The sequence below is a fragment of the Oncorhynchus kisutch genome, linkage group LG28 (genome assembly GCF_002021735.2).
Source record: "Oncorhynchus kisutch isolate 150728-3 linkage group LG28, Okis_V2, whole genome shotgun sequence".
Classification (NCBI taxonomy): Eukaryota; Metazoa; Chordata; class Actinopteri; order Salmoniformes; family Salmonidae; genus Oncorhynchus; species Oncorhynchus kisutch.
In genome coordinates, this window is record NC_034201.2 from 27,273,677 (window position 1) to 27,287,727 (window position 14,051).

The 14,051-nt window shown below is 41.9% G+C and overlaps 1 protein-coding gene and 1 pseudogene across 1 annotated transcript; both read right to left on the reverse strand.

Annotated features, from left to right (window-relative positions):
- Nucleotides 1-1,065: 1,065 nt before the first annotated feature.
- On the reverse strand, nucleotides 1,066-10,127 carry LOC109872497 (keratin, type II cytoskeletal 3-like; annotated as a pseudogene).
- LOC109873193 (uncharacterized protein C11orf87 homolog) lies at nucleotides 8,508-8,993 on the reverse strand. Its single transcript, XM_031808596.1, has one exon. The coding sequence runs from the start codon at nucleotides 8,991-8,993 to the stop codon at nucleotides 8,508-8,510; it is 486 nt and encodes a 161-aa protein (XP_031664456.1).
- Nucleotides 10,128-14,051: the final 3,924 nt, after the last annotated feature.

A 14,051-nucleotide genomic window follows, 5' to 3' on the forward strand; every position in this document is an offset into this window, starting at 1 on the left:
CATTTGGGACAGTGTTGACTTTATTGGGTTGCTATTTGTTAGTAATCCTGCCAAAACAAGGTTCCATCTCAACCCTATGGAGCTGGGTCTCTAGGCAGATTCTCTGGTGTGTCCTCAGTATATTGAGACTGAATGAGGAAGGATCTGCCTTGTACCTCAGCCCCAAATAGAAAGATAAGTACAGAATCTTGACATTTCATTACCTATTCAAAAAAAAATTCGGGATGCACAATACTAGTTCATAGAGATGGGAGCTGTGCTCAGGCTGGAGGACATGTAGCTGCTGCCTCCAGAGCCAGCATGACCATGTCAGACTGAAATGATACACATCACAGATCTAGAACTTCAATCAATGCTTAAATGGTTGTGGGTGATGTATGCGGTGATCTCAAAATACATTTTACTGGACAGGAGTTCCTGGTACTCTTGACTATAGTGTTATTTACTGTAAGAAGAGCATGATTCATGGGTTATGTTGCACATGAAAGTGCCTCATATCTAACAGGTGTGTACCCAATTCTTATGTCATCAAGCTGCGACTTGAGGGTCTGGGACTCTGATTATTTAACACTGGTGAGCATTTATCAGGTTCTGGTTAACCCAGAACTAAAATTGTGCAGAATTTGGTTAGCTGCTCCGCGAGATACTTCATCAAATAAACATTTTCTTTGAGACGTTGCATATCAACAACTCAGATTATCTTCAAGATAATAATCCTACCAGGTTCTTGAGCCTGTCTATCTGCAGTTTGTACACGTGGATCTCCTCTTTGGTTAGAGTCTGGGTACTGGGTTGGAAATGAGAAAAAGGAGATGTTACATTTCCATGGTGCCCTCACCAGTCTTAGTGTCATCCAACCAAACGGTCCTGTGTAGGCTACAGCATATTCTGAGTGCAATACTAAGAACATCCACTTGAGGAGGAACGAATCAGGTATAAGAATGACAGATAATGGATGTTGCACTGATTCCAATGGTGTTTGCAATCAGTTATAGTTAGATACTGCCTGGCAGACTTCAGATAACTTTATATGCGTTAACATAATACTAGCTTAACCAATTGAGAAAATGCAGACAAGATACGACTGTAGGTCACTGCAGGGTAAATACACTGTCCTGCACGGGCATCCTGCAGGCTGGGCCAGGGCTTTGTAGTGGGCCTTGATGTCCGTCAGGGCATGTCCTGGGCCTGGTCTGCGTTGTCCATGGCGATGGAGAAGGCTGACCTGTCACGATGTTCCTCGCCTCCACTTTCTACAACACAAAGCGCAACAGGACATGTGTAATGTCTGTACAATTGTTTTAACCTTCCTTGTGGATATGACAACACATAATAAGCTATTGTTTAATGTTCATACCACTATCTGAGCAGTGATTTACAGTCACAACTGAAGTCTGGAAACACATTGGGCATGTAGCCTTTATTTGAACACGGTTCAATATGACTTTGGTAAATGTTCCCTACTCTTTGTTGAGCCCCATTAATACTGTAACAGTGTTTTTGTTGCGCTTACAGACCCATATTATCCCTCCTGTGTACCAAAATGAAGCTGTTTTTAAGGATGCAGAAAGGGTATAGAGAGTCACAGGATCTGTAATGTAAATTCTTAATGTTGTGAACACTTATGGAAGGTCAGGTTCTGCAGTGGTGATCATCTGGGTGATTTAGTGAGAGAGACCAGCAGCGGTGCTTAGTGTTGAGTGCTGGCTCTCAGCTTGTCTAAATCTCCATAATTGATGGGGAGACATTTTAATGCAGCGCAGGGGAGCATCTTCAGAAGACTCTGGAAGGAATGCTTTTACTGGTTGAGTACAGGAGCAGGTAAGGAACGGTGCATATGTAGAATTTGAATAAAACTATCACCGGGAAAGTATACCAAGAGGAAAACATGCTCAATGTTTTCATTTTTGAGAGCCTAAATGTGCACTGAACCCCCCCCGCCTTGCAAGGTTAGAGAGAATGTTTCAGTAAAATAGTTATGTCATCATGTACTCACAGCATCATACACTTGCTTTGAGAGACAGATCTGAACTTCCAGTCCACCAATGTCGGTTTGAAGCTCGAAAATGCTCAGGTAGAGGTTGTTCACCTCCTGTTAAAGCATGGGAATAGTGGTTTTCGTAGCCATAACAGAATGTCATTCATTATTTCAATTGTTTGAATCAGCAGAGGCTGGTGAAAGGAGTGATAGGAGGACGTGCTCATTGTAATGGCAGGAATGGACTGAAGGGAACAGAGTCAAGCATGGTCTCCATATGTTTGATAGTATTCCCTTCCAGCTATTACAATGAGCCTGTCCAATAGCCCCTCCCACCAGCCTCTGACTAATCTTTCCATAGTTTGATGACAACACCATGATGTATCCATACCTCTTAATGTGGTCCAGTCCATCTCTAATGACTTGCTTTGGGCAGTCTCCTCAAATCTTATCACAGTCACATTTATGCATTACGTTTAATATATTATCAATGTCTACAATTCTGCTTCATGAGTTTAAAGGATAATATATTGTGTACTCGGCTGAAACAAAATGTGGGTATTTGTTATTTTCGCAGTACAATTGAATCTCAAGCTCTGTGATGATTGGATACAGATTCTCTTTAGAACAAAAAGTCTCAAGACTCTGCTGCTGGAGAACAACGAAGGCTATTATTAGATTTTGCTCCAACTGAGCATTAAAAGCATTGATCTGCCGAGGTAATTATAAAGCAAAGTCACAACACCTACATGAGGCTGAGAGACTTCGAGCGGCTGGTAGCCTAGTTGTTAGAGCGTTGAGCTAGTAACCGAAAGATTGCTGGATCGAATTCCCGAGTTGACAAGGTAAAAATCTGTCGTCATGCTCCTGAACAAGGCAGTTAATCCACTGTTAGGCCGTCATTGTAAATAAGATTTTGTTCTTAACTGACTTGCCTAGTTAAATAAAGGTTAAATAAAAATAAAAAAATCTTCAAACCTGGTGCGGCCAGGTTAGACTAGTAGACCCAACTGTGTGTACTGTACTGTGTATTATGGGGTCACAGATTATTTCATTATGGCCCCACTGTATTGTGAGGTAATCGACCCTAACCCCACTCCACCTGCTCTGGACGTCGTCGATGAGGCTCTTGAAGTGCTCAATCTCGGTGATAATGGCCTCCTTGGTGGTGGACAGGTCATCGATCTGGGTCTTGTAGGTGCCGATGGCGAAGGTGAGCAGGATGGAAGTGCTTGTAGGGCCGCCGTCCCCCGGGTTGGTGAACATGGAGATATTGTCCCTCAGCACAGCGTTGGTCTGCTCCAGAGAGCGAGCCTGGAGACCACAGAGAGTGAGAGGCCAGATCGATGAATACTGTACACACATTGATTTCTATTAGGTTAACACACAGACATACAGTCTGGTGATGTTCCTCTCCATGAATGGGTCTGAATTTCAATGAGCTTGAATGATTTTGGACATTGATGTTCAGGACATTCCAATGGGCCCGTTTTATTTTGCCAGACCAAATCACATGCACAATATGCAAACAATACATGCGTAATATGTTTTAGCATGTTAACAATGTTGAATGCATACATGAGCATTGCTATCAATTCCAAAACAAGGACAATCTGATACTATCCTAAATTGGGTTTCGATTGAAGCACAGACATTAATTATGGTAGGTCAATGTATGAAAAATACTCACAGGATTGGGTTGTGGAGGATGTTGATGGGTAGATGGAATACTGATAAACATAATGCTAATAATTGTGTTTGTTCAAGCAGAAATACAAATAATTGAGTTTAATTTGGTTGTTCGAGTACAAATGCACTTAAAATATTACTGTGATAGAAAAATGTATACAATTTCATTAAAAGTCTGAAACAGTGGCTAAATACCAACATCAACTTTCACTGATTATTGATTATAGTCATTAAAACGTAATGTCTGTATGACGTGTAATGTTTATGTGACATACCTTGTCAATAAAGGTGGCAAACCTTGAGCTCCCCCTTTTCCTTTAGGCAGGTCACCTGGACTGTGTTGAGGGAGGGCAGTGAGGGGTCGATGCTGGGCACGGGGCTGAGACCACCCACGTCACCACCCACTGCGGTGGTGGAGCTCAGGAAGGACGGGTTGCCTCCGATCTTGAAGACCCGGCCACCCAAGTGAGCCCTGAGTGGGGCCACTCCAGCCCTGAACCCTGCTGCCCCGCCACCACCTCCTCTTAGAGCCAGGGCATGTCCACCTATTCCCATCCCAAGACCACCTCCTCCACCTCCTATTCCCAGGCCTCCCCATCCCCGAGCCCTCCTCTCATGCCGAGCCCCGCTTGTCCACCCCCCCAATTCCAAAAGATCTGGAGAGGGCCAGTTCGGCCCCTCCGCCACCAGTTCCACCGCTCCTTCCCCCTGAGAAGAGCCTTATGCCCCCATAGGTGAACCCCAAACCTCACCGCCCCCAACTGATTCTCAGGTTAGTCTCCACCATGTCAGCAGCCTCAAGGCTGGGGTGTCCAAGATGAGTTCCCTAGTTATAGACAGACGGACTGCCAGCCTCCCAGGGGTTTATATACACTAGGGCTGCCCATTTGCTGGGGAGGCGGCTCACGTCACTGCAGGTAGCTGGGCTTACAGACAGGCCAGCGTCTGCCCGACAGGCCATCTAATCCCACAGATGCCGGGAGAGATACTGCTGCCCCCCAGGCGACCAGGGACTGATGTCTTTCCAGAAGCTCAGCCTCCCTGACTCGTGTTGCCTTGGCACTGGATGGATGTTCTTCTTGACAATAAGGGTGCACTTACTTTGCCTCTTTCACTAAAGCCATTTAATTGCCTGGCAAGGACTGATCTCCGTTTTATCTTCCAGTGTCGTGCTATCGAGCCGTCGTTTTTGGAGATTGTACCGCTTTACTGAAGGCGTCGCTCATAAATCATTCACAGGGATCACTGCGCATTCTTGGATTATCATCCCCTAAGGATGAGCAGCAGGGCCTTTGACAGATGTATATGGTATGCAACATACTGCAACAGACTATAGGAGCTTCAGCATTCTACCCACCAGGAGGGTGGTAATGGATGTGCGGCTTTCCACAATATACAATGTACAGTAAAAACGTTTTTCATCATCTAGAAAAGTGCATTCCAAATCCATCATCCTTTTGAATGGACCGAGTTCAGTTCTAGAACATCTCCTTTGTCCAATCCACTAGGCTCAAACTTGTCCATACACATATCAGCCCGAATGGCGAAAAAGTAAACATGCAGCTCGTGTTGAGTTTTTGTTTCCTTATAACCTTGTAATGCAAATCCAATTACAAAGAGTAAATAGCAGGGATCTATTTTCCCCACAGTCGCCAATGAAATTAGTCTGTGGACAGATCCGGTGAGAGACTCCCAACAGCAGGGATTTATTTTCAGCCAGGGATTTATTTTATTTAACCTTTATTTATCCAGGCGAGTCAATTAAGAACAAATTCTTATTTACAATGACGGCCCCGGGCTGTTTCTTTAGGAAACAATTAGGAACATGCTCTTCTGGCACCTGGCAAAGGGCCTTAGCCTCACTAGTTACCACAGCCACAAGGTCATTAAGCTGCCAATTTCTACAATGTATTATTACAATTCTATTCTAACCCTAACATTAACCATACTGCCAACCTTATGCCTAACCTTAAATTAAAACCAAATAGCACATTTGTTTTCAGGAATTTTTATGATAGCCAATTTTGACTGGCTGTGCTATCCAATGGAAATCCACTGCCATAGACTCCTGTTAGAGAACCTGTCAAAGCACTCAAATACCCAATGATCCAATCAGGAGAGGTAGGTGTGACTTTAGATTCAATAAGATCAAGGAACCCCTTGGGTTACTGATAGAGCCAAGGTCGATTTAAGACACATTTTGGTTGAATGCGTTCACATGTGCAACTGACTAGGCATCCCCTTTCTTTGAGAGGATCATCCATTCTACCCTCAAAGTGAGGCTCAGAATGCACAAGAGTTTTCCAACATCACAATGTTCCATTAATATTACAAGCTACCTGTAATGGTAATATTTAAGATGAATAAAGTCAATATTCAGTTTAGAGTAATTAACACAATGCTTAGCATATTTGTTTTCCGTTTCTGTAATATTCATGATTTCCAAGGATCTATTTGTTACTCATTTGTGTAGGCCGGGTTGATGGTCACTAGACTTGATAAGGGATGTTCTCATATCGTTTGATAGTGATTGACACCAGAGTTACTGAAGATACAAGGACCGATGACACTATTATTGTATTGACGATATTATGAACACTGTGTGATTCTGTTGCAGCTGGCAAAGTCAATGGTCATGTACAAATACCCATAGGCCTACTTGCGTTTTAAATAGTCAGCATTTTAGGTAGACCTATGTGACAAAAAGCTGTATAGAAAGCCTATGTGAAATGTCAAATTCAGCATGCTTTAAATGCTGGGATGTCATACTTATTTTGGCTTCTCCTCTAGTTTTAGAATTTGCTGCACACTATTGAGGACGATTATCGTCTTTTCGAGATTTAAGTGTCTGACAACAGGTGATAATCACCTTAGGGGACGTGCTGTACCAATCTGACATTCTCAGTAGTATGAGCCGAGTGCAGCCCAAACATCTTACTGCGGCTATAGCCTAGCATGCTGATATTTGTTGCTTAATGCATTCGTTAACAGAAGGGTATACTACAAAGCAGGATCAAGGAGTTCGTTATCAATAGTTATTTCTGGTTGCTCATCAAAGTAGCAGAGCCCTCAGTACGTTCTAAATTGTATGTAACACGATTAGTACACATCAGAGGCTGCTGCTGCTGGAAAGAGCTATAGGAGCATGGGCTTATTGTATTGGCTGGAATGGAATATGAAATGAGTCAAATGTGGTTTTCATGTGTTTAAAACAGTTCCATTTATTCCATTCCACTCAATGCAATGAGCCCGTGCTCCTATAGCTCCTCCCACCAGCCTCCTCTGGTACATAGTATTCAGTAAGTAGTAGCCTAGGCAAGTCAGATTTTGGACAAGGCCACTGTCTTTGGTTTTGACTGACTTTGTACAAGTGTCTTGCGCTGATGTGTAGATAACTTTTGGTAGCCTACTGTCTGATTAGAATTGGCCTGTCTCCAAGAGACCCGTTAGACATTTTCTATGCTTCTGTTCTGGAGGCGTCTCCCTGAATTATTGTATTAAACTCTATTGATCTTTTATTGGTATTATCAATGACTGCTCTACTTTTTGTTCACCTGGAAATGTTTTGTTACACCAGTATTCTGTTTGACGTAACGTGGCTCAAGGTAGAAAAGGAGACAAAATATGACTTTCATGACAAAGAAAATAAGCATGAAGAAATATTTATGATGCCCCATTTATTACATTTCAGAGGGTACATTATAAATACTGGACTGCTATAGGCTATTAGGACTCACAGCTATCTGGCACATGAAATAATTAAATCTGGAACAGTGCATTATTACAAACCAAACGCATTGTGCCCTACAAGAAGTCACACATGCTAGAACCTACAGTCATCTTCAAGACATTAAAGAAAAGATTGATGTCCTTTATATCAACAACCAATAAAAATGCATAATTTTAATTAAACTATGTATCTCTGAAAATAATTATTTGAGGCCATTTCTAAATACAGTCTGCACTGCCTAACAAATGGCAACTTAAACCGCTTGCCACACTTTTAGCAAAGCCAAAAGCCCGAAATAGGTTTGTGAGACCTTGTCAAACATGACATAAAAGCTTTATTTGATAGCTCCTTCAAAACGTTGTGAGAGGGTGCCAAAGCACATGCCAATCAGACAGTCTGGTTCCTCTTAAGGTATCTTCCTACATCTACTCGCTCTTCGTTTGAAAGCGCTGTACAAATAAAATCTAATGGATTGAGACTAAGAGGAATGCATGGTCGCCAGGCATATTACATAAAATAATGATTTATAAAGTGAAGCTTGTTCTGTGGAACTGGTTTTAAGAAGTTTGATTGAACTTTTGGGGAAATATTTTTTTAGATAAAAATCTAATTCTACCATTTGCAAGTCCAGTAGTAGAAATAGTCGCAGAAATAAATACTTTAGAATACTTGGACAACTAGCAATTTACATCTACACAACGAAATTGTGCTAGGGGCACATGAACGTATCTACATTTCAGCACCATGGACAGCGCTCTTTCGAGTGGGCCTGGGATTTCATAACCACGGACAGCGCTCTTTCTTTGTGGCCTGTCTTCAATTTACAATACTCTACCAAATGGTCCTTTGCTGAAATTATTCCACAAATGTATTCCAATATACTGACGGACTCTACTTTTATACACGATTTACAAACGTGGCACATATCAATCCACTCGGTGTGATTTATGATGAAAATGGCAAACATAGTTCCTTGAGGTCATATTGTTTGTTTTTGTGCCATATTGCTTTCCCAGTTAATCCCAAATTTATGTTTTTGTCAGTTACACCTGAACTATAACGTGGATGTTGTTTATTTACAAAGTCCCAACACTTTCAATTGCAGCGTTATCAAGACAAGACGACCGTTTCCAGCACTTGTCCGTCTCCTTGCTCAATGTGTGCCATATCCAATTCTGACGCATTATCTGTAATGGGTAAGGTACCGACGTCCTCCTGAATGTGATAACTGGTATTTTGGACAGCGGAGTGTGATCGGTGTTCGCCATCTCGAGGCGATGGTCGGACAATAATGCATGGTCTCATAGGCTCTCTCTTCGCCTTGGTGGACGGGCTGAGGTTGTCACGCTCGTATTCCTCCTGGGCACGTTGGATCTTCCTCTTCTTCATTCTCCTCTTGTTAAAGTGAAATGCTACCAGGGAAACCAATATTATCCCAATTATCATGGCCACCAGCACCATGAGCGCAAAGGTCGAGGAGAACGGTTGGAAGAAGCGGCCAATTTGGTCCATGCAGGTACCATTGGTTTGGGAAGCTCCGTTGTAGATGCACAGTGGTATGGAGAGACCCACATCCTCGGACTCCTTGTTTGCCATTTCGTTGGGCTTTGATTTTCACTTCGGGGTAGTAATATGTCCTCTCCAACCTCAGCGCGACGAGGCAAATGGAATCAAAGGCCTTGACTGTCCCATTAGATTTACCTAAATGGAAATTAAAACCCCGTTGAGAACAGTGGCAACATGTTAAGAATACAATAAGGCAATGACATTGTGTAGCGAGACTACAGCGGTCTGCATATGCCATCAGTGTATAGGCTCACCATTCACGGCACGCCCGATTAAATTATTTAAATAATTGAGAGAACTATTAGGCGTGCGTAATTGCGCGTCAGTTTTGAGATTACAAAAAAATGTATGGCTCCAGAACAGAAATCATAATTATATTTGGACGCTAGAGCCATAATTCAATTCCATACAATTCCAATCAGTTTACTGCAAAAGTTCCTATGTGAATAGGGAAAACACGCACTTGAGACGTGCATCTGCAGCATCCAGGCTACTACAATTACAATGAAACGAATGCACTTACATGAAACAATATGTGGTCACCATGATTTGAGCTAGGCTATTTTCAAGAGTCAGAAATTCAAGAAAACACTTGGAATATTTCAGTCTGTTCGTTTATGTTTGAGGGAAAAATAGATGTTTTAATCTCTTACCTGGTGAAACTGTCTAGTCGAAGCCGTTTCAGAGTCGAGGACCGGCCGGGGTGGCGATATGGGGAGCAGAGAGAATTATCATGGATCGCAATGACGTATCACACAATGCGAAAGCTGTACTCTGTCCACACACACCCACAGTGGATGCACATCTGTGTTCCACATTCATCACTTGAGTCTACATTGCAGGCTCCTCTGCCTTCTGAAAAGCTTAGAGGAAACGTATACAGTAGAACATCAAGCGTAGCCTATACGACCTACAGATACGCGATCAATAAACTGAAAAAACGCCTTGAACCCCAACGTACATTATATTGGTCACATGCACGCACTTCAGCAAAAGCATGCAACATAGTGTGGAGCTGTTCCCACGACACTGGTGCTGAAATCATCTGCACAGCATCACGACTACAAACAGACATGTCTACCTAAGACTATCTACATTGCATTTTACTCACTTTTACTTCTCACATGGTCATATTTGACCCTGATGCATTGGGACTGCCATGGTGATGCAGGTTGTCTAAAAGGAAAGCTGGTGTCAAAAGGAATTGATAGAGATTACTGGCATTCATGAGGGAGGGAGGGGGGGGGGCAGAAATAACTCTAAATCAATCACTTCACATAAGTAAACTTGAAGTATCACTGGACTGTATTTGTAGTAGACTAAAGCAGCATTTCCTTGTCAAGATAGGCTAGTGGGCCCAATTTTACACAGCAAGTTACATTAGTAAGGTAGGCCTAAGTGGCCCATTGTAAAATGGTTGACTTGGCCAACAGTAAAAGCAGATCTTAGAACTGTCAATGCCAGAGTTTACAGTCAGGATCTTATAAAAATGGTTTGAGTCTACTGAAGGGGAGCTGGTAAATCAAATGACACCATTTCCTGTGGTAAAGGATAAATACATGCAACATGATTTCACGAACTCACTGTAAAACTGATGTTTAGCCAAAAGATGCAAACATCATACTGCGAGGCTACAGCAATACTAGGTTGCCCAAATTCCCGACCAATATGCAGGGCTCATTCGCTCCTGAAAATGATGACATTACCCGTGTCCAAATTATGACTTTGAGGAATGCAAGAACCTTGAGGGCCATACATTAGAAAAAGTTGAAGTTTAACCTGGATCTCTGTCTCTTAAAACCGTTGACGTAGTTGCACGTGGTCAAACACTGTTAGCTGTTCCCATCAGATAACCTGGCAGATGTAGCCCTGTGCTAACCTGAGAGTTTGGCGGGATTATATCCGGTTGAAATACCTTATTAGCCAATCAAAATCGTTGCTGTAGTTGGACGTGATCTAACACTTGTTCATGAAAGCGCACTTAACAGCAGTCCAATTGTTCATTGTTTTGTTTTTTTGAAAATCAAAGCACTAGATCACATGCATTTGTCTGACAGGTCATATAGCTGGCTTCACACTGTAGAGCGCCTAGAACTCCTCGTATTTGTCGTAGACGGTGAATGGGTTCGAATCCCACATTAGTCCCCCCCCCCCATTTGAAATGTTTAATTACATTTGTGATAGTGTGTTAAGAGAAATGCAGCCAAAACCTTGTAAATTAAGATTTACGAATGCATTTAATAAGGAGCTTCCTGTTAGAGTCCCTCTTGCAGACCAAGACACAGGCTACTGGCACTGCTACATAAATAATCGTCCCTACTATAGGCTATATTACATAGACGTATATGCTACACTTACATGTACAACATTTCATATGGATTATTATAATCATCCACTGTCACATATGCATTATTTTAAAGAAGCGTCGAGGAGCAGCAGTGAATAGTGTTTTCACTGTAACAAAAATGCTTGCTGCAAGGGGGGCTAGAAGCAATGATTAAGATTGTACATGACAGCTATTTGAAGTCCATAAGGCTCTTACATTTTTTTAAACGATGTATGACAAACTTAAAATGCTATAGACCTCCTTTATCTTTTTTTCCATAAAATCACATGGGTGTGTGTGAAATGGATTAGGAAAATCGTGGTATTTTGTCATATGTGAATTTGTCTAAAGTTAGTAGCTAATAGCATAGTCAAGGATGTATCATCATGCAATATTGGCACTCTACACTTGAGACAGATGAGCGGGACAAATGTCAACCTTGAATTTAGAGGTAAAATATCCCCCTGGTGGCCAAGTTAACCTATTTTATGTAATGCCTTTGGTTGGTGGATATAAAGTCTGAAATATTTGATTGGCTGATGCAGAATTTGTGACAAGAAAGAAATCACTGTCATCTGGTGAGGTTAGCATAGGGCATAGTATGCCAGGTTATTGCGCTCTCGTTGGCTGGCCCTCGCTTCATACTCGTCGCCAAACCCACTGGCTCCATGTCATCTACAAGACCCTGCTAGGTAAAGTCCCCCCTTATCTCAGCTCGCTGGTCACCATAGCATCTCCCACCTGTAGCACACGCTCCAGCAGGTATATCTCTCTAGTCACCCCCAAAACCAATTCTTTCTTTGGCCGCCTCTCCTTCCAGTTCTCTGCTGCCAATGACTGGAACGAACTACAAAAATCTCTGAAACTGGAAACACTTATCTCCCTCACTAGCTTTAAGCACCAACTGTCAGAGCAGCTCACAGATTACTGCACCTGTACATAGCCCACCTATAATTTAGCCCAAACAACTACCTCTTTCCCAACTGTATTTAATTTTAATTTATTTATTTATTTTGCTCCTTTGCACCCCATTATTTTTTTATTTCTACTTTGCACATTCTTCCATTGCAAAACTACCATTCCAGTATTTTACTTGCTATATTGTATTTACTTTGCCATCTTGGCCTTTTTTGCCTTTACCTCCCTTCTCACCTCATTTGCTCACATTGTATATAGACTTGTTTATACTGCATTATTGACTGTATGTTTGTTTTTACTCCATGTGTAACTCTGTGTCGTTTTATCTGTCGAACTGCTTTGCTTTATCTTGGCCAGGTCGCAATTGTAAATGAGAACTTGTTCTCAACTTGCCTACCTGGTTAAATAAAGGTAAAATAAATAAATAAATAAATTTGATGGGACCAGCTACAATGTAGCGTTCTATCACCTGCAACTACGTTGACGATTGTAATTGGCAGATGCACATTTTGAGAAGGAGGTTTAATTTAATTTTTCAAATGTTTGCAAGTATGGACCCCTGTCAGAGTCAGATAAGGAAAGGTAAAAGCTGAGCTCGCATAACATGCTGATCACACCACTTGCGTTGCGTGCGCGAGCATCGCAAAATAAATGTACACAATCATGTTATTCAATCATTGCACCCACACTGCTTTCGTTTGCGTTGACGTTCGACGTGCTGCAAGTCCTGCCTCTCCCATGATTGAAATATGAACTGGGGTCTACACTCCATTCGGTTGTGGTAATGCACCTTAAAGTTGGTTGCCAACCGCCATATAATGTCCAAAGTATAACCCTGAAGGAGGAGAGATTACTAGAAGCTGATCAATTGTTGGAGTAGAGGACCTTGTGCATTTCAGATAAAATAACAACCCAATGTTTATATCCAAGGACAAATTAACTTGTAACAGCAAGCTAGCCAACTAAATTGCCATAAATGTTTAATGCTTTTTGACCTGTCCCCAAAATGAATATAATTGGTTCAGAGTTTGTTTTGATATTTCAAACTGCATGTCCTGATTGTGTTTGGTGTGGGGGGACAAAATCAACATGCGCGCAATAGCAGACACACATACGCGGTCTGGTCAGCTTGTAAGGTGAAACAGCAACACTGATCGCCCCAGGCAGATTTTGTTATAGTTTTTTAAACAGAGCAGAGGAGCATCTTGCATCGTAGTAAAAAATAAATAGAACAGTAGTGTATGTACTATTACGCGTGTGTAGCACATGGGGATGTGTGAAACCTACGCCTCATTATCTAGCTTTTGAGGTGGCGCGATCGGCGTAAAATGCTTGAGGGCGGTGGTCACGTGTGTTTGTGAAGGAGAGGTACTGCGTTGGTGCCAGGTATGGGCAGAATTGAGAGGAAGTGGTACTCGCTAAGCAAGCATCGTGACATCCTTTTCAAGTGCAATGATGTCAGAGGGGAAAAAAACGTCTGTTGTTGCAATATCGCAAACGGACGTTACAGTTTCACTGCTATGGATTCCAGAAGTATAGTATAAAGCAGGTTCAATGAGTTAGCCAGCTAAATATTCTGAAATAACTTCTTATTTTTAATAAAGCTTGAAATATGCATGGTCTAATTGATTCAACAAATGAAAAAACATGTTTAGCTTCCATAATAAATCAGAAAATCAACAGTTATTTTTGATTGTTTATCAAAGTTAGCTGGCTGACTCTTTATTTATTTATTCTGCTTTGCAGTATACCCCTCAGTTTCAAGATCACGGGAGAAGTTAAAATAGAAAACATCACTCTGTTCAACTTTGACTTCCTTTTTATTTTTAATCTCAAATCAAGGA

Bases quoted from the DNA above. Each gene is read 5' to 3' on its own strand.
- LOC109873193 (XM_031808596.1), bottom strand. From the start codon at position 8,993: ATGGCAAACAAGGAGTCCGAGGATGTGGGTCTCTCCATACCACTGTGC.